This window comes from Bubalus bubalis, chromosome 4, assembly GCF_019923935.1.
Source record: "Bubalus bubalis isolate 160015118507 breed Murrah chromosome 4, NDDB_SH_1, whole genome shotgun sequence".
NCBI lineage: Eukaryota > Metazoa > Chordata > Mammalia > Artiodactyla > Bovidae > Bubalus > Bubalus bubalis.
This window is the reverse complement of record NC_059160.1, coordinates 51,407,573-51,428,604: the sequence shown is the minus strand read 5'-3', so window position 1 is coordinate 51,428,604 and position 21,032 is coordinate 51,407,573. Positions and strand designations below refer to the sequence as shown.

General features: G+C 36.7%; 2 protein-coding genes across 8 annotated transcripts in view; one reads left to right on the top strand and one right to left on the bottom strand.

Annotated features, from left to right (window-relative positions):
- The window catches only part of WASHC4 (WASH complex subunit 4), a 57,355-nt gene extending 43,110 nt beyond the window's left edge, over nucleotides 1–14,245 (top strand). For both annotated transcript variants that reach the window (XM_044941404.2, XM_006056596.4), the window contains 7 exons: nucleotides 2,497–2,563; nucleotides 3,050–3,136; nucleotides 5,797–5,944; nucleotides 8,735–8,831; nucleotides 9,441–9,637; nucleotides 9,968–10,067; nucleotides 11,982–14,245. In XM_044941404.2, coding sequence (XP_044797339.2) covers nucleotides 2,497–2,563; nucleotides 3,050–3,136; nucleotides 5,797–5,944; nucleotides 8,735–8,831; nucleotides 9,441–9,637; nucleotides 9,968–10,067; nucleotides 11,982–12,049 — 764 coding nt within the window. In that variant the 3' untranslated portion in view covers nucleotides 12,050–14,245. The remainder of the gene's footprint in view (nucleotides 1–2,496; nucleotides 2,564–3,049; nucleotides 3,137–5,796; nucleotides 5,945–8,734; nucleotides 8,832–9,440; nucleotides 9,638–9,967; nucleotides 10,068–11,981) is intronic.
- A 3,530-nt stretch (nucleotides 14,246–17,775) lies between these two features.
- The window catches only part of APPL2 (adaptor protein, phosphotyrosine interacting with PH domain and leucine zipper 2), a 52,598-nt gene continuing 49,341 nt past the window's right edge, over nucleotides 17,776–21,032 (bottom strand). For 5 of the 6 annotated variants that reach the window (XM_006056597.4, XM_025283593.3, XM_006056598.4 and 2 more), the window contains 2 exons: nucleotides 20,195–20,242; nucleotides 17,776–18,921 (listed from right to left, as the gene is read on the bottom strand). In XM_006056597.4, the coding sequence (XP_006056659.1) occupies nucleotides 18,787–18,921; nucleotides 20,195–20,242 (183 nt within the window). In that variant the 3' untranslated portion in view covers nucleotides 17,776–18,786. The remainder of the gene's footprint in view (nucleotides 18,922–20,194; nucleotides 20,243–21,032) is intronic. The other variant, XM_006056600.4, reaches the window with a different exon arrangement.

Genomic DNA, 21,032 nt, shown 5'->3' with positions numbered 1-21,032 from the left:
ATTAACATTTATTGAGCATTCGTTATGTGCCAAAGTTATTCTGAGTGCTTTATATGTTCTAACACATGTAAAACTCAATGCTGTGAAGTAAGTATTATATTCATTGATTCCACATATTTATTGAGGACAGTACAGTATTTCTAGGTGCTGGTAATATCTATGACAGTAAACACAGAGTTTAACCCATTATAGCTTAATTTAATAAATGAAGAGACTAAGATACAAAGTTTATAACTTGACCTAGGTTTTGTAGCTAAAAAGCACAGAGTTCAGATTTGAACCCAGTAGTCTAGCTCACAGTAGTACTCTTTACTGCTGCTCCCTATTTGCTTCTCACTAGCATATTTTGCGGAGAAGGCAATGGCAACCCACTCCAGTACTCTTGCCTGGAAAATCCTATGGACGGAGGAGCCTGGTAGGCTGCAGTCCATGGGGTCGCTAAGAGTCGGACACGACTGAGCGACTTCACTTTCACTTTTCACTTTCATGCATTGGAGAAGGAAATGGCAACCCACTTTAGTGTTCTTGCCTGGAGAATCCCAGGGACGGCGGAGCCTGGTGGGCTGCCATCTATGGGGTTGCACAGAGTTGGACATGACTGAAGCGACTTAGCAGCAGCAGCAGCATATTTTGATCAGCCAATTTGGAGGAAAACATTTGGACCAATTTGACGGAAAACAGTCAAACACTATTGATTTCCGTCAAATTGGTCCAATTGTTTTCCTCCAAATTGGCTGATCAAAAAACTAGATACTTCATTTTTCTAAGATGCATATTAAAGCAGCATTTTAACATCATTTCTTATATTGGGATAAGCCTTGGATTCAGTGATACCTAATTGAAGGTTTTTAATGATATCAGATGAGATAATGTCTGTTAAGTGCATAATTTTATTATTGTAATATATGAAGTACTGACTACTTCTTATCTTTTTGTTTGTTCTTACTCACAAGTATTTTCATTTCATTTGAATAGGAAATGTTGGCTTTAGGGGTGGAGCAGGGAAGAAAACAAAAGCTATATCATAGATCTTGCATTCTAGTTGGGGGAGATACAGACAAAAAGATATGTATCAGTAATAGGTGCTGAGTAAGGTGACATATCATTAAACACTTAATGATTTTAAATGATTTAAATGATATTCAGGGAATGATATAGTTTAATGACATTCAGGGAAAGCTCTAAGTAGGTGACACGTGAGCAGAAACCTAAATAACATGAAGGAATAAACCATGTGCATGCATAGCTAAGGAAAGAGTTTACCAGGAAGAGGTGGTGGTAAATGCAAAAGTTCCGAGTCTGCTTAGCATTTTTGGAAACCAGTTGGGCTGGAATGGAGTTAGTGAAGACCCAGATGGTAGGGTGTGGTATCAGAACAGTTGCAAGGGGCAGAATCAAAGAACCACTAACCTCTATATAAAGGAAACATTGTTGGGGGGTGGCATACTGAAGGTGGAAATAGATCAGGAAACCATTGCATAGTGTATTCTAGGCAAGAACTGCTGGTGGTTTGGAATAGGGTGAGAGCTGTGAAGGTCGGGAAAACTGGTTGAATTCTGGTGACATTTTGAAGGTAGAGCCAGTGTAATTTGCCATTGATTGAAGTATGAGGGAAAGGAGGGCTTCCCTGGTGGTCAGTGGTAAAGAATCCTCCTGCCAATGCAGGAGATGCAGGTTTGATCCACAGTGAGGATCCCCTGGAGAAGGAAATGGCAGCCCACTCCAGTATCCTTGCCTGGGGAATCCCATGGACAGAGGAGCCTGGCGGGCTACAGTCCATGGGGTCACAGAGAGTTGGACACTACTAACTAAACTAAACAATGACATTGAGGGTAAGGAAGGAGGCAGAGATGACTTCACTGGGTTTGGCCTGAGCTACTGGAAGGATAGACTTGTCAGTTTCTGAGGAAGAAAATATAACGGGGGGTGAAGATCTTCAGTTGGAGTTAAACTTCTTAAATTAAAAATTCTTCTTAGACATGGAGATGTAGGCATGGGATTAAAAAAAGCCTAGAGGAATAGTCTTGGTTGGAGATACTAGTTTGGGAGGAATCAAATAAGGATTTATTGATATCACTTGCAGCTGTGTGTGTGTGTGTGTGAGAGAGAGAGAGGGAGAGATAGACATATTATTTAATGTGAGTGAAGAAGCTGTTGATAACAGTAATTTTTAAATGAGTTTTTAAAATGTGCTCAATTTAATGCATTTATCAATTAAAAGTTATTTTTAAAATATTTAATATAGATGGTGTAAGTTTATGTACATTTATATTCAAAGAGTTGGACACTACTGACTGAGCAACAATATTTAAAGTGCACGAATGTGTAACTTTTATTTTTGTGGAGCAAAACTGAAGTAAAATACAGCAAAGTCTCTTGGTTCTTACGAGTCGAAACCTTGTAATTGACTGCTATATATAACTGTATTCCTGATTATTAGAACTTAGAGTTATTTGTATAAACATCTGATTTTTTTGTGTGTATGTGGTTTTTAAGGTAATGCTATGGGCTATGTACGAATGATAAGATCTGGTGGCCTTCATTGTAGCAGCAATGCCATTAGGTATGGATGCAAACATATTTTTGCCTTATTTATGCCATTTAGAAATTTTATGTCATTTAAATCTGTCTTTATTGTAAGTAATATTGTAGAAGGAGCTTTTTTCTTTTGTTGTTGATATATTTTGAGATCAAATATGGAAGAAAACCATTAATCCTACTACTTAAATATTTTTCTCAAATTTTAAATCTGTATTTTTTGAAATTACTTTCTTTTATTGGTGCAGTTTGAAATGTTCTATAGATTACATAATTTGTAAAGATTATAATTTGATGATTATATGTAAATAATTAAAAATGCTGAAATTGAGTTTTGGAACTCAATTGTTCCAAATATAAACTGGTGGTATTAATAATACAAGTGAAATAAATGCAGAGTTCTTTCCAAAGATATTGTTGAAAAATTTAGTCTTACAGTACTGCTTTTATGTCTGTCAATTGCATATATTTAATTTGCTTTAATAAATGCCTTCTAAAATTCTTAACGTAGATTTGTACCTGATCTTGAAGATATTGTAAATTTTGAAGAACTAGTCAAAGAAGAAGGTCTTGCAGAAGAAACGTTAAAAGCAGCAAGGTAATCTAATCTTGGAAAAATAAGTTAAATTTGGAGATTTAAAAACATGTATGTTCATTTAAACACTAAAGACTAGAGGATAACATATAAACTGATATGTCACTGTTTTTATTATGCAAATAATGGTCTTTTTATGGGATGCAATTTTTTTAAAGACTGCAGTATTCTGAGATCTTTCCAACATCACTAAAAGGGATCTTCTAGATGGTGCCCTCAGATACATGTGACTGTTCAACACTTGACATGTGGTTGGTTAGTCCATATTGAAACGCGCTGAAGTATAAAGTTCATAACTAATTTTGAAGATTTAGTGTTTAAAAAAAAATGCCAAATATCTCATTAACAAAATTGGGACTTCCCTGGTGGTCCAGTGGCTAGGACTCCTCACTCCCAATGCAGAGGACCTGAGTTCTATCCCTGGTCAGGAAACTAGATCCCACAAGCCCCGCAACTAAGAGTTCTTGTGCTCCAGCTTAAGACTGGGTGCAGCCAAATAATTTTTAAAAAAGAAGAAATTAAAAAAAAAAGTCATTAACAAAATTCATTTCACCTATTTTTAAAAAATAATTTTATTTACTTATTTATTTTTGGCTGTGCTGCGTCTTTGTTGTAGCTGCTCAACAAAGTAGAGTGAGGGCCACTCTCGAGTTGTGGTGCATGGACTTCTCACTGCGGTGGTTTCCTTGGTGCGGCTCCCAGGCTGTGCAACACAGGCCCAGTAGCTGTAGCTCGTGGGCTTAGTTGCTCCACGGCATGTGGGATCTTCCCGAATCAGACATCAAACCCTTGGCTCCTGCATTGACAGGCGGATTCTTTACCACTGAGCCACCAGAGAAGCCACTTACCTATTTCTTTTTACTCTTTTTTAATATTCCTCTTTGCCAGCATGGTTCTAGAATACTGGTCCATCCTTATGTAATCTGGAGCAGTAGTGTCCAGTACAGTGGTCACTACCAAATGTAGCTGTTGAACACTGGAAACAGGGCTAATGGACTAGGGAATTGAAATAAAATCTTTTATTTCATTTAAATTTAAATAGCTAATGACAATCTTATTGAACAGTGCAGATGTATAGACTTTTAAGTAGTGATTTTGGAACACAATTTAAAACTTGAAAAGGCATGCAGAATTATTAAGTATTTAGAAAACCGGGTTTTCTTATTAATAACTATAACAGTTATTGAGTCAGGCATGAAGGGGCACCCTTGGACAAAGTGGAAACAATTTGAATATCAAAAAGAATAATGGTAGAAATTGATCATAATACTGAAGAAGAATCTGTGATACAGTGATAATAAAAGTTGGAGAGACAGAGGGAAAGTTCCTTTTTACAGTGATTGCCAGCTAGTAAATATGAAAGGGATGAGAAAATTTAGGGAAAAAACGAGTTTTGCAACTTCCACTGTAGGACTTGACATCAGACAAAAATCATCAATGAATTCTCAAACATTTTTGGAGAGCAGAGAATTCACTATGAAAACATTGTCTCACAAATTGATTATTAATCATAAAGGGGAAAAAACACCTTCCCAGTGGGGAGACTGATGTATCCGCCTTACATGCTGACATAGGGCCCCTGATGCAGTGTAATGGCGAGTACCTGTGTTGTGTTCTTGCCTTGATGTTTACTCATCAAGTAAAATAAAGTTTATGGCAGGTGATGTCAGGGAGTTAAGAGGTTATGATAATAAATTGATTCTCTAAATGGACATTAATGTCTTCTGGAGCAGGTATCATAGTTCAAGATAAATGAAGTGCAGTGGTTAAAACGGTTAATAGATGCCTGTTTTCAGGAGGGAGTGGTTAGATAGTTGGACATAGTTGGGTCACATGCATCTCAAAGGAGAGGGATTTCTACCATTTATTGGTGGAGGAATAGTAATTTGAAAGTGATAATAGCCATACATAAGGATGTAGAAGCAGCAGCTAATGTTTCTGAAGGTTGACTCAGTGAATGAGTGAAGGTCGCTCAGGCATGTCTGACTCTTTACGACTTCACGGACTATAGATAGAGTCCATGGAATTCTCCAGGCCGGAATACTGGAGTGGGTAGCCTTTCACTTCTCTAGGGGATCTTCTCAACACAGGGATCAAACCCAGGTCTTCCATGTTGCAGGTAGATTCTTTACCAGCTGAGCCACAAGGGAAGGCCAGGAGTACTGGAGTGAATAGCCTGTCCCTTCAGGGGATCTTCCCGACCCAGGAATCGAACCACGGTCTCCTGCATTGCAGGCTGATTCTTTACCAACTGAGCTATGAGGGAAGCCTGAAGGTTGAGTGGAAACTAGATTTTTGAAAAGGAGATAGATTACAGTTGAAGTCAGGAAGTGTAGGAATGTTAGTGAAGAGAGTTAAGATGAAAAGGAATTTATTTACAATGAAATGGACTTCTGCACAGTTCATTTTGAGAAGAAGAAATACAAAACTCCAGAATTTCAAGAGGCGCTACATGTTCTCTTTTAGGGACTAAACAATGATAAACTTCTGTCCATTAAAAAAAAAGTTCATCCTGTACTCCAAGGAAGTTTAGAGATGTCTTCCAGGAATTCATATTTTTGAGTGCTCTCATCTAAACTAATGAGAGGTGGATTTTAAAAGCTTCCCCTTCCTTTGAGAAAGGAGCCAAATAAATACTTTTTTTCTTTTTTTTTGCATTTTAGGCATTTGGATTCAGTCCTCAGTGATCACACACGAAATTCTGCTGAAGGCACAGAATATTTCAAAATGCTTGTGGATGTTTTTGCTCCAGAATTTCGAAGGCCAAAGAATATACATCTCCGAAATTTCTATATCATTGTTCCCCCTCTGGTGAGTATTTTTAATACACAAAATGAATTTTTTTAAGTATTAATAAATAGATCCAATTATTTTTTTACAGCAAGAAATGCACACAGACTGTATTGTTGACTTTTTGGTTGTAGATAAAACTAAATGTGGTCTCAGTGAATGTGGCCTAGAATTTTTACTTACTAGCTATGCAGAATGAGACTTCTTTATAATTAAGATAGATTCTTTTGAGTTAATAACTGCCAGAGGAATCCTAGTGTGATTTAAATTACTTGCATATATTCCATTTTATATATATACCATGTAATCTTTGGACTGAATTATAGAGTCATTTTAAGTGATTAATTGTAGACTGTTAAAATATGAAGTGTTTCTTAAAATCATACTATTTAAAGGGACTTCCCAGGTGGTACTAGTGGTAAAGAACCACAGATGGAGCCTGGCAGGCTACAGACCATTGGTCGTAAAGAGTTGGACATGACTGAAGCAACTTAGCATAGCATAGCATATCTCTACTCAGTAGTAAATATTAACATCTAAACTAAATTTTTTGTAATCGTATGTAGTGTGTGCTGCTCTAGATCTGTAGTTGACATCTTAAAAATAACCGCAATTGCAGTATGAAAACAGTTATTACGGTGAGGAAAATGGAGTTAAGAGATTAGAGAGGTATATATTAGGAAAGAGTTATTCTTCTCTAAAGGTTTCTTTAACAAAGCTCCTTCTTAAAAAAATTGTAAAAGAATAGCTCTAAAGTCTAAATATCACTGAGCAGATGTAACTTCTGATTACATCTAACTTTGATCAAGAGCAATAACTTTTTTCATGTTGCTGCCTGAATTAACACATATATTCTAACATCTTACTGTTAGTTGCTCAGTCGTATTCAACTCTTTGCAGCCCCGCGGACTGTAGCCCACCAGGCTCGTCCATGGAATCATCCAGGCAAGAATACTGGAGTGGGTAACCATTCCCTCCTCCAGGGAATCTTCCTGACCCAGGTATTGAACCAGGGTCTCACACATTGCAGGCAGATTCTTTACTGTCTAAGCTATCAGGGGAACCTGAAAGTGAAAGTGTTAGTCGCTGAGTCAAGTCCAGCTCTTTGCGACCCCATGGACTGTAGTCTGCCAACTTAGAACCATTATTATGAATTCAGAGTATCTGATGGCTGTGGACAGCTTTTTTCTTCATGCATTTTCCTTTCTATTGTTTCTTTTTTAAATACATTTATTGTTAATACTCTGTCATAATAATGGTTATACCATGTAGCAAAAATGTCCATATTTATCTGATAAGCACTATCTCTTCATACTCAGATAGTTGTGAGACTGGAGGCATAGTCTATCTTAGTTATATTTCAGTAATAATGTAGTTAACTCACGGTGAATTCTCACCATGGTTCTTTAATTTGAAGCCATAGTAAACAGCAGTGAGGAACCATTTGTGGGTCTGAGGAAGAGTGGAGTTTTGCAGGGCAGCTGTCAAAATTCAGTTAGTGATAGAGAAAACAGGTGGGTTAAGAACACTACAAAGAAGAAAAGTATGGGACACTATTGTTTTTTTGTTTTCATCTAATTTCAGAAAAAACCATGAAATATCTAAGGAAGAAATCTTTAACAAAGATTTTACAAAATGTAGTTCATTGCCAAGTAAGTTTTACAGGCAGAAAAAAAGGTGAAATTTGATAATCTTGTTTCCAGTGTAAGCTTTTGTAGTACTTAGCATATTGTACCACAAGTATTTTTAAACAGGTCTCTCTTTATTCCTGTGCTGTGCTATCGTAGCCCCAAGTGGCCACTTAAATTAGTTAAAATTTTATAAAAAGTTCAGGCACTCAGTCTCACTAGCCACATCTCAAGTGCACAGTGGCCACATGCGGCTGGTGGTTTACGGGGCTGGACGCTGTAGATGCACCGCATGTCTGTCATTGTCAGGAGTGTTGCCCTGTAGAGTGTTAGATGGTATTCATTGCTTTTACTGTAATTATTTCATTGGGCCTCCCTGGTGGCTCAGTGGACAAAGAATTTACCTTCAGTGTATTAGACACAGGAGGCATGGGTTCCATCCCTGGGTTGGGATGATCCCCTGGAGAAGGGCATGACAGTCCTCTCCAGTATTCTTGCCTGGAGAATCCCATGGACAGAGGAGCCTGACAGGCTGCAGTCCAGGGGTCATAAAGAGTCAGACACGACTAAAGCAACTGAGCACACATAGTAAGTTTCAGTAAATCTTTGTTGAATAAATGCTGTGATTAGTTAAGGTATTTTACAGGAGCTAAATTTTTAGGGAAGTGCTTTTTGGGGGGAATTTGTTTATCCAAATGACCACTAAGCTTTTTAAGCCAAGAATATGGTAAGAAATACTATTACAGCATGAATTGGGTGGGCAGAACTAAGCATTGCTGTGTTTCAGAGTACTTAAGCTTTTAAGTAAAGCAGACCTACTTTTCTGACTCAGCTTTGCTTTAGATAATGGCTTTTGGCAAGTAAACTTCTCAAGCCTTAATCCCTTCATCTGTAAAATGTGCATGATATTTTAGAATGAATCTTATAACAAGGCACTGTGCTTGGGTTAAGTGGTGATTGAGGGAGTGCTGACATTTAAAGGATTTCGAAAAGAGCCATTATGAGATACCTACACATATTGTGATTTCACCAAGAGGCTTTTTATATGAGGCAAGTGTTTCAAATCAAAAAGGCAGGAACTTAGAAGAGATTCTGTTTATAATTTTTGAAATGTCTGTTTTAGGAACTAAATTCTGACTCTTTAGCAAAGTTGTTTCTCTGATATGTTGTTATATCTTTTTAGACCCTCAACTTTGTAGAGCATTCCATTAGTTGCAAGGAGAAGTTGAATAAAAAAAATAAAATTGGAGCTGCCTTTACTGATGATGGCTTTGCCATGGGTAAGCTTAATGAAATTCTTTTCCCATGAATTTTGTGTTTACCTTACAATGAATTTTTTGAAATGTTTGCTTGAGAATAGGTCTGTGTGCTCTGCGTAGATTTGTTTTTCACAAGCTGTGTTTATTTACTGTTTACTTTTTAGCTGGGTCATCTGATTGGTAATACTTGTTTCCCATCATTTGTACTGTTCATGCTCCTTTGGTGTTGCTGATCACTTGGATTAATTATTTAGGCTTTGTTTTTGTTGTAGTTTTACAGTCTGACCATCTTTTATTTAGTTTCTCTGGTTTCCTTGTAGTTTCCTCACTTGTCTGTTTAGCAGTAGAACCACTCTTCTAGCCCTATGTTATCTCCAGGCGATCTGCAGATCTTCACAGCCATATTATTTCTTTTTATCTTCTTGATTGGCTTTTTTTAAAAAAATTTCTTTATAGGATCACATCTTTTTAAGGAGGAATTAAGCCATGTTGCTAAACTTCTTATTTGTGTTGTAAAGTGTAATTGGAAAGAGGATTAATTTTAAAATGGTTAATTTTAAGAATTATTGGTAGAGTAGAATACAGTCTGTGTACACATTGTAATTTGATTTTGGTTTTGCTGATGACTAGGTGTGGCTTACATTCTGAAGCTTTTGGATCAGTACCAGGAATTTGACTCGCTTCACTGGTTCCAGTCTGTTAGAGAGAAATACCTGAAGGAGATGAGAGCAGTTGCTAAGCAACAGAATGTACAGTCAACTAGTCAGGATGAAAAACTACTACAAACCATGAATCTCACTCAGAAACGACTGGATGTTTATCTACAGGTAGAGGAGAATAATAGTCAAATCTGGTTTGACTTTTTAATACCCATTACTTCTTGATCACTGAAAAAATGTCAATCATATTGAAACTCCCATTTTAATAGGTGAGATGAATAGTGGTCATAAAGAGTATATTTTTAAATGAATGATACTTGGAAGCCATTTGACCCATATGTTTAAAAATGGATGGATTGCTTAGTTCAGTTTCTGTATTTATGATTTGTACTCACTAGAGCATTTTAGAAAAATGAAGAGATATTAAATATGGTAATTTTGATATTTTGCTAAAATACATATTTTCAACTTTTATTTCTGATATTTTTATTTACTTAGGAATTTGAATTGCTGTATTTCTCACTGAGCAGTGCAAGAATTTTCTTCAGAGCTGACAAGACTGCGGCTGAAGAAAACCAAGAAAAGAAAGAGAAAGAAGGTTAGTGAGTGGCTTTTATTTGGAAAGACTAGTAAATCTTTCATCAATAATAGATTTGAATACCCCATTTTATTTAGTCAGACTTTTCTTTTTGAAAAAAATATATAAACCTAGAAATGTCCTTTTTTTTAAAAGTAAAGCCTAAGTGGATCATTTATGAAACTGAAAAGAAATTTAACATGCATTTCATTCTGGAATAACACTTTATTCAGTTCATCTTAATTTAAAATTGTACAAAGTTTGGGTTTTTTCTTTCGCCCTTCAACTGTTAGCAGATGAGAAGGAACAGATTAGAGGAGACTAAAGGCTGCTGAGTGTAGAACTGCTGATGACTAGATATTGACTGAATGCCTGGGCCAGGTGACTCAGGAGGCATAAAACAGTCAAGACTGTTTCAGTATCAGAGTGAATAGCCCCTGTGCTCCTCTATAGGCAGACCTTGGAGAATCAGAGCAGTACAGCCATAACTGATGGTCACTGGGGAGAGGATTCTGTCAGATACAATCTATGTGGATGTAAATTCTTCAGTATTTCATATTTAAGGGACCCTCATGATCATTTCTCAGATTTGAAATTTAGCACCAGTTGTTTTCTCTGAAAAATGGTTATTTCCTTTTTCTGTTACGGAAGTTACGCCACTTAGGCTTCCTCTTTGGACGCTCAGAACTACATACAGCAGCTTCCCGGGCTTCGTGTTTGCCCTGCTTCCTTTCTTCTTACTCGTATTTATTTCACAGCGATCAAGAATAAAAGAACTTCATGAACTACGATATTTTTATTAATCTTATCAGTTAAATTTTTTAAATATTTCACACTGAAGAGAGATCATTCATTTCTGTAGACCACTTACATCCATTACCCTATTCCCTATTGATAATGTTGCATCAGTATTACTAGCATATGCAAGCATTTTTGGAATCTATACTAAGTAAGTATTGATAATTGTGTGCTTGAAAAATGATTTCAGGCTGTTGCTGGGAAGATACTCAGTATTTATTAAATGAAAAAATACGTATTTACTACTTTTGGGTTCATTTAAAAATAATATTTAGCAGAGTCATCTGGAAGGATCTGAGTCAGTATAATCTAAACTGTGAAGAGTTTAGTAACTGAACTGTGAGTTCAGTTTAGATTAGAATCTAAGAGTTTAGATTCAGTAGTTCAGTTACTGCATAGGCTGTGCTCAGGCCTGTCATGATGCCAGAACCTTGTCTGCAGGTGGACTGGATGTTTACTTTTAAGGCCTAGAGCATTAAGACAAATGAACATTGCAGTCTCAGGAGAGCTCCTTGCTTTGGCCTGCGGTTCTTTAGGAACTCTCTGGGGTTCGGGGTTAATATGTGTCACCCAGATAGCTGCCCGATGCCTGGGTGGTGGCTCTGCTGTAGGGCTGTTAGCTAAAGGTTGCTCAGAGTTGTCAGAGTTGCTAAATGTATTAGCTAAATAGTTTTGCTCTGTTAATTAAGTATATGCATATGACATTTTGCACAAAAAGCCAGAAATTCATTTTATTATGTTCATAATAAAAAAATCACATTACTGGGAAGGGATTCATTCTGGACAATTTTATATGTGAATTTGCACTCATGTTTTTACCAGTAACAGCACTACAATTTCCTCACCCACGTGGGGGAACGTGCAGTGTGAAACCAACCCCACTCCAGACACAGTTCTGATGTCTCAACAGTTCCACACCCCGATTACAAACTAGTCAGAACATCACATTTGCAGTATTTAGCCTAGAGTTCTAAAACGTCAAGGTAGATAAACTGCATATAATTTGTGATATTAGAGAAGTATTTGGTAGATGCAACATTCTGTTCATATGAAATTTAGCAATATTGTGCTTCTCGATTTTAGTTTGTTTTTTTAAATGAACATAAGTATGTCCATTATTTTTACTCATGCTTTCAGAAGAGGCTAAAACAAGCAATGGAGACCTGTCCGACAGCACGGTGTCTGCAGATCCTGTTGTCAAATGATACTGATGGTTTGCGTTTCCCCTGTGAGATCATCAGAATTGTACGTGAAATGGATGTTATAAGCTAATAACAGAGTGTTTCCTGGGCCACATCTCTGGGAAACATTTAGATGCCGCATCTCTCTAAGGCAGAGCTCTAAAGTGAAGTCCATTCTCCATCTAAAAGCTGTACTTTTCGAAGGTTGAGAATGAGATTTAAAGATTAGATTTTTTTCTTGGACTTTAGGCTTGGTGTGCCTGCTTGGGAACCGGTATTTGAAATGAAGTGTTAAAAGGGTTAACCCACATTCCTAAACTGCCACCTCAGATCTCTTAAAATCTACATGAATGTTTATAATTTGTATTTGCGTAGGTCTTTGATCCGTATTTGTCTCAGTCATTGGAAATTCAGTGCATATACTATGTACAGCCAGTAAATATGTTTAAACAAAAGGAATTGAGCCTGAAATTCATGAAGCATACATATCAGTATTCTTATAAAAGGGATATATGAAGATGGTCTTGACACTAGAGGTGAGGCACTTGTGTATCCTTTATGTACAGTGTGACCTGGTTCATCGTTAATGTCACGTGACTCACAAGAGCTGCTGCTGTCTGGTGAGATATTTTATAACTCGTTTACATTGCTTTGAGAACTTATTTAACCTCCAACAACTGCTTTAAATTTAAGATTTACTTAATACTCAAGATGGAGGAAAATACAGATAAAGCCATAGAGTCCTGCTTGACGCTTTACTTTTGGCTGAAGGCATATACGATACCAGAGAAAACTGAATGAATTCTTACTTCTACATCCAAACTCAGGTTTCTTCTACATTAGGTTCAGTTGAAGTCTTGGTGATGGTTTGGGCAGATTTTTTTTCTTTAAACCAAGTATAATCTAAGAAATCAGATTTAGCACTGTGCAGGCTTTAAAAAAATTACCACTGTGAGAATGAAGTTCTAAATAACGAAATCATTTTACTGATTTAAAAAAGTACAGAAAGATTTAGAGTAAATTTAGTTCTGGACAAGCTATTATTAGCTTTATTTTTGTAAAGATTATATCAGTTAATAGTAAAATGGTTAATCATGGCCTATAATATTTTAATATAATACAATGATACCTTTACAGTGAAAACAAAGTTTGAAACTTTACATGTAATACTAATGTTATTATAGGAAATACTTGATTTTTCCATTGCACTTGCCTATAAAGCATTTCTTTGGGTAAATTTTGTGAGTAATTCTAACGTCGTTTGATTTCCAGCTGTTGGAATGGGTGTACAATGCCCTGTCTGTCCTCATTGATCACAGTCAGGGTAACTTTCCCAGCTCAAGATAAACACTTTCACTTTAAAATTCAGAAGAAACAGAATAGGTAGGAAATGTTTTTTATTGTGTCAACATGACTTACAGAATTATGTACAATGGATGGATTAAAGGCATTTAATATTTGTAATTCATACTAATTGTAGAAATGGCCCTGAAGCATGCTGCATAATTAATAATTTATATTTTCATTGTCATAAATGTTGTTAGTAATGATCTTGCATTTGACTCTGTCAAATTGGTCACCATTTCATAGCAACAGTATTATTTTTTTTTTCTTCTCTAACTTCCCTAAAATCGTTTCCTTTAATAGAAATTCTAATTAGAAGAGAATCAAAGGTTTCTGTCATTTTCCCCACATATGTCAGTTATTTTATCCATACTAGATAGAGGTCACATGCTGACTCCATGGATACCTATGATTATGAAAAATGTGAGAGATCAAGTTTTACCTTTAGTTCAAAATAATGTCACTGCAGACTGGATAAGGTATAATAAATTTACTTATTTGACATCTCTGAAAAAGATGAAGCATATTTAAATGCTGTTAAAGTACAGAGCAACAGGGCTGAGTGTCTCACACCTAAGTTAATGCACACGTTTAGATGATGGTTTTCCTTGCCAATGTATTAATGTTAACATTTTCATTTTTTTCAGACATACTGCAATTTAAAATTTGTGTGAGCATTTGTTGTAAATTCACAGAAAACTTAATGTTCAAATTCTCAGGAATTAAAGACTAACCATAACATTGTCAATTCTAATTAGATTTTATAAAAGATGGTAAGTTTGTTATTTCCCTTAAGTGGGGGCTTTCCTCTCCCCCAGTTCTAAGAGAATACAATATGTATAATAGAACATGAATAAATGCAATTTCCAAAATTTACTTCCTTTGGATGTTTGTTCAGAATTGAATGTCTTAAGCCAGTAGTTCTTACTCTTTCTGGAGTTCCCTTTAATCTAATAGTATGTGGAAATGTCTTTAAACAAATACTTGCAAGCATATAGGCAAGACATTTCAAGTATAAAATTGGTATTGGCTCCTCTGTGTAGTCCAGGTGGACTTTTTGTTCTCTTTCCTTTTTATATCTTTAATCTTTCTGTTGCTTGCTGTTTTCAAATAAAAGAACCCAAATGAGTGTATAATTTTAAATCTTACTCCTGGGAAGGGATCATTAATCTGTGGTGCTGTAGTGCCATTTGCAGTCATGACTTAGACTGGAACAGCATAATAAAGGAGAGCGTTCTAAATACTATGCTGGAGAAGATGTTCTGCTTTTCTCTTCTGAGGTGGTAAATTTGTAAGGTTTGGGGAAAGGTGAGACAATACCATCACATATGTTGTCCTCTTACTTTTTTATGCTGGACTGGCCAAATATAAATGGTGGACTTTAGCCAGTTTTAATAATTTTAGTTCTTTATCCAGCTTAAGTTGCAGAAGTTTCGGACTGATGGTATTCCTTAAGAGATTTAATGCCACATTTGTTTGTTTGTTTTTAGATGTTAGGACAATTAAAAGTTTAGATTGTCACAGATTTCAGTTTTAAAAAAGGGAGTCCAGAATAAGTGGGTCTATTAAGTGAAGTCGTAGAACTGTGCAGTGAACTCGGATGGTGATGACAAATGAGAGTTGTTTATACAGGAATTTCTTATAGGAAAGGTTGATTTGGGCAAGTATATAGATATTTTCCTCTATTGTAATAGTTTGGTTCTTCTTTATCACCTAGTTTACCTAATAGCACTGGTTCCCATGAGTGGAGAACATACTTGGGGAAAACAGGTGAAATTTCTCTCTCAATCCGTGTAGATCTGATGTCATAGTTCTGGAGTCACCTTGTAATGTAAGATCTTTGTGTATTGAAACATTCTCTGGTAATGCAGTCATTATCATTAATGTGGGGGGCCAAAAAGTTAACACTTCTGTACCCAGAATCTCCTGTTTATATAAAGGTGGTAGTATTAAACATTTCAGAATGTGTACAAAAGGTAATAAGGCATTAAAGATGCACTTTTAAGTTGATGTAATTACTGAATATCAGAATCATCAGAGATGAATGCATTGAAACATTTGGAGGTTGCTTTGTCTCTGGTTTTCTGTGTGCTAATATTTAGCAGAAGCATAGATGCTGGAACCAGGAGTGATTTGAACCCCGAGTTGCTGCTTACAAGTTTACTAACCTTTTTGTGCTTCATTTCCTGAGGCCTAAAATGGTGTAATAATATCATTCATTGAGGATTTAGTTAAATATGTATAAAGCCACTTTATTAGGAAACAGTAACTGCTATAAATACTAGCTATTATTATGGTTGTTCCTATTGGCAGAAATTTACTTGGCATGTAATTATTAGCTGTTGAAAAGTTTGAAGATAAACAGTGTGTATTTGACTCTATAACTCAGTGGAGTGTTGACAGTGTGAGGCAGGTCTTGCTCCTCCCTGAAGATGGTCTGACAGGTGGCCAAACAACGAAAGGCAGTGCTGGGAGATGCAGTTTGGTGAGGCTAGCTGCCTAAGAAAAGGTCTCATTTTCCTCCCTCCCACCTTTCATTTACATGGCACGTGTGAATTTTTCAGAGGGCTTTCCTATACATTAATGTACATTTCAGTTGAGAGAAAGGGAGTCACCCACTGTTGCTGAATTTAAAATTTTTATTTAAAAATCGGATACATGCAAAAGCGTATTAGTATGTATGTACTATTTAGTGATTGAAAAAAGAATGCCTGTGTAGCCACCAGGTGGGTTATGAGCTTGGATGCTCCCATTGCTCCTGCTCTGCTCCCTTTTCTGCTGCAGAGGGGACCGCAGTGCACTGTGTTTTTCTTGAGGGTTACAACTTCATTATTTTAAACAATAATATGGGGATGTTTGTGTTATTTTTCAAAGTTAATATAAATGTATTCTGTGTGCTTAGACTTTAATTCAGTATCACTTTTGAAATTCATCCACATTGATGTATATAGATCTAGTTCATTTAGCTTTATTTCCCTCATCCTGGATTACATGAATACCTAGATACTTAGTCTGTTGATAAGATCTGGGTTATTTCCAAATTTGGGATACTGTTAATAGCACTGCTCTACTCGTCATTGTACTTCTCCCTGGGAACATGTGTTGAGTTTCCCTGGGGTGTGTGTCACAAGTGACCCTCCTTGGCGGTAGGGCCCGGTGTGCCTGCAGGTTCACTGGAAGAGAATGCCAGGCTGTTGTCCCATCCCAGAAGCGGGTGAGGTGACTCCCATTCCCTGCCAGGAGCTGGATTTCTGCAGTCTGGTCAATATCATATCTGTGGTTTTAATTTGAATTTTCTTGATTTTTATATGATTGAACATATTTCTGTTTGAGCTTTTTTTCCTATGAAATGTTTCCATGACTTTTTTTTTTTCATTTTTCTTCTTACTAATTTTAGGAGTATTTTATATATTCTGGATACTAATCTTTGCTCATGTGTGTTTGCTGAATTTGTTGTTCAGTCACTAGGTCATGTGACTTTGCGACCACCCCCCATGGACTGCAGCACAGCAGGCTCCTCTGTCCTCCACTATCTCCTGGGAAGATGCTCAGTTAATTTTGTATTTAATTTTGTATTTTCATTCTATGTTTTCTGTGCCTCAGTCTGTTTTTGTTTTGTATATAGATTTATATTTTCTTGATTCCACATATAAGTGATACATAGCTCTTTGACTTCACTGAGTATAGTACTGTCTAGGTCCATCCATGTTGCTACCAATGGCAATATTTCATTCTTTTTTATGGCTGAGTAACATGCCTGTGTGTGTTTGCCACATCTTTTTAAGCCAGTTGTCTGTTGTGTAAATAGTGCTGCATGTATCTTTTAAATTAGTTTTCATCTTTATGGGATACATACCCAGGACTGATATGGCTGGATCATATGGTAGCTCTGTTTCATCTTTTAAGGAATTTTCATACTTTCCATAGGCTACACATTATTAAATTTTTTTAATTAAAAACATCAACTTTTTTTGAGTTTTATTATGTAGATATATTATTTTATACCCTGAACAGTTCTAAGCAAGAATTCAGGGGGTGTGGCTCTTGAAGCTTGTCAGAACTTACTGAGCTATGAGCGACTATGGTTATGCTAGGATTTTATGGTGTGTAATTTCATACTGTTTTGACCACTCACTGTGTTTCTGATGGCACCTCTTAATTTTGAGTTACAAAAGTTGTTTTATGAATCCATTTAAAAAGCAGCACCTTTTAAAAATTTGGCCTTGAGATCATGTTATTCCACTCACCTTGCATAATACATAACCCTCTGCTGCGATTTCATTATGTCCTGGGGTTTGGTTTTTGTTTTTTGTTTTTAATTAGCTGTTAAAGCTACAGAAACAGCTTTAGTTTTCTTTCATGGATGTTGTAGAAAATAATCACAAAAATAAAAAGAAACAGAATGATAGTTTTTATTTGCTAGCATTTATTGCTAGGTTAATTTATTACAAAGACAGTGGTATTTCTGTTGAACTTGGTTATAATTAAATACACTGTATCAATTAAAGATCATTACACTTATTTCCTAATGGGCTAGGATGTCTGGAACTTATGCGTCAGGGTGAAAATAGGAACTTTTCTACCAAGCCCCATGGCCAGCTGTGCTTCAAGTGAGTTTAAAAATTCATTGGTTCCCTTCTTTAAGGAGGGTCTGGCTCAGAAGAAATAAATTGGTGGAGCTGTACACTGTCCATGGTGCTCCACCCCTAAAAACAGTATCTAAAGGCCCATACACTTCCAAATGCTGGTTCGTTAAGGTTCCACTGTAAAGTCAGACATCTTTTGTGGTACTTATCTGCTTGTCTTTTTATTGTGTGATGTTTGAACAATTACCAAAACTAGACCTGCATTTCTGCTAGTGCTCGCGGACTTCAAAGCACAGGGCTCATCACCTGACTGCACAAATGAATTCTGTTAGGTCAAAATGATGAGACAGACTTGATTATCAACAGACCAGTTTCCGAATGACAGGCACTTACAGTTTCATTAAAATACAAAAATAGATTATATTAATAGGAAATATTTAGTGTCTATCAAATTATAAATCTAGATGTTTACCATTTTTTTTTAAAGGATACTGAAAAAGAGATGACATTGAAGTAAAGTGAACAATGACATTGAAGTAAAGTGAACAATGCATTTTTTTCATAGCTTTCATTCTGAGCACTGAACAATGCAATCTAAGAGAAGGACTTACCACAAAGCACCTAAAATAACATTTGTAGATGGGTATGTTGTCAACCATTTCTTACTGTTTCCCTCCCAAGTCTCAGTATCAAGGCATCAAGAGTACATTCCACAAGCGATTGTCAGCATTCTGAAACCAGGTGGTGTGCCTGTATGTGTCAGAGAAGTTGAAAACCCTTAAGGAGGTAGCTCTCCTTCCTGGGTGCTCTTCACCCAGAGGCGCAAGGAAGTTATGCTTCAGATTCTGCGCCTCTATTTTCACTTGGACTTCCATCATTGTCATCTGGTTGATCGTTTAATAGTACATATTTTCCATCATTGGTTAGTGGTACGGACAGCATTAATTGAGCCAGTGCTTCTGGATCCTGAAGTTACGGGAGTTTAAGAAGGAGAAAAGAAAACACTTAAAATGCACTTAAAACCCCTTTGGTTTGGTTGTCATTATATTCTGTAATCTAGCCTCATTTCTTCTGACTCTTGTCTTAGGTATACCTTCTTACATCTCTTAAAAAAACAAACAAAAAAAAAACGAAAAAAAAAAAAAAACCTCAATTGTATTCTCCCCAAAACTAGGCTAAGGTTGTACCTGTCAGCCAAAATATCATTTACATAGCAAACTCAGAATCATCTTTGTGGAAAGAGTCCAGAGAGGAATTTCTTTCACAGCCCTGACCGCTGTCTTTAAACTCCTTTTTTTCCTTTTACTCTATACCAAGAATTGCCAACTGGCTGTTTGGCTCACCACTTGTTTTTATAGTTTTATTGGAATATAGCCATGCCAATTCATTTACATACTACGGCTGCTTTTATGTTAAAACAGCAGAGTTGAGTAGTTTGGCAACAGAGATGGTGAGCTTGGAAGGTTTATCTTCCGGCCCTTTATAGAAAGTTTGGCAACTCTGATCTACACCATAAGATACAAACTTGGCTCGAGTGTTATTTTTTCATTATGTTGGTCCTAGTCCTTGACCTGCCTGCCCCTCCCTGATGGATTAGAACTGCACAAGTGTGATAGCCACTAGCTACACGTTACTATTTACATTAGTTAAAACTAAAAATTTCAAATCCAGTTCCTTACTCACACTAGCCACATTCAATCTGCATATTAAACAGACCATCTCCGTTACTACAGAAAGTTCTGCTGGGCAGTGCTGAACTAGAAGCCCCTGGGGGCAGGAACTGTGTCTCTGGCTCGCTGCTATAACCGCAAGGATTTTTCTTACACAGAATTTGCTCTCAAAAATTAGTTGGGTACTACTGATAGGTCTGAGAGTCTTCACTTGTCTTCACTTCCAGACAGTTTCCAGATAACATCTCAGTCAGTGTTGCTGGGCCTGTGACCACTCTGGGGAGTGAGGCCTTAGAGCACACGGCAGATACTGGTTAGTGAGTGTCCTTTAATCTGAAACAGAGGAAACCTAGCCAACCACCACAGGCTGTAGCCGTGGTATTTGTTAGCAAGCCACGTGTTTCCAGTGACAGGAACTAGCTGATCAGAAATGCCTGGCACACAGAAGGCTTAAAAGGAAGTCCCAGACATGGCCACCCTGCCTAGTGAGCATCGCTTTTCTTTTTGAGAGAAAGGTAAGTATACAGATAACTTCTGAGTTGTTCAGCCAGCACTAAAATGAACCTTACCTTCTGAACCTCAATGATTTCTTTTCCCAAATTAATAGCATAACATATCTGCAAAAAAAAAAAAAAAAGAAAAGCAGTGTTTGGCAAAGGCAGAAAAGGATAAGAACTTTAGAAGAAAATGTGACTCTGAAAGTATAGTGAGGTCACAGTCTGATCACATCACCACGGAGGCAGAGGATCTGGCTGCAGGAAGTTCGTCAGATGGGGCTTCGGAATACTAGCGTCCACCTGTACTGGTCTCCTGTTGCCACTTTATGTTAAGTGAAAACTGACCTTATTAAACAGTCTAAAATTCTTACCAGATACTTTTTTCCTTTCTCTCAACCTTATTTAGCCACTGCATGTTCATACACACAGTGCTTAACAGATACTTCCTGAAAGAAGGTTGAATCATTTTGATTAATTCTAAGTAGCAAAGGCAGCCACAAAGTTTCATACTAAAAGTTTAGATGTACTTTCCTCACATCTGCTTCCTTGGTTTCCTCCCTAAGTAAAGATTTTCTCCACTGTAACTTTTAAAAATAGAAATTTGAGGTGAACTCCTTTTTAACATTTCCTAATCTCTCCTGAGCAATTATATTTCACCATCAAAGTTCTTCACTCTTTTTGCTTGATAGGTACTTTCCATATGGGAGTTTTACTCCAGTTTTCAGTGGGGCCTTCGTAGGAGGTATTCTTAAACTCCTCAGTGGGGACCTGAAGAATAGTTAACTAAATGTTGAAGAGGTTTGTGCAAAATAACCCTTTAAATATCTTTGGACTGAAATATTTGGCATCTTCAGTCTAATGCTGTCCCAACTGAGCTGCTATTTTGGCCACCTTTGTGGCATCTTAAGAT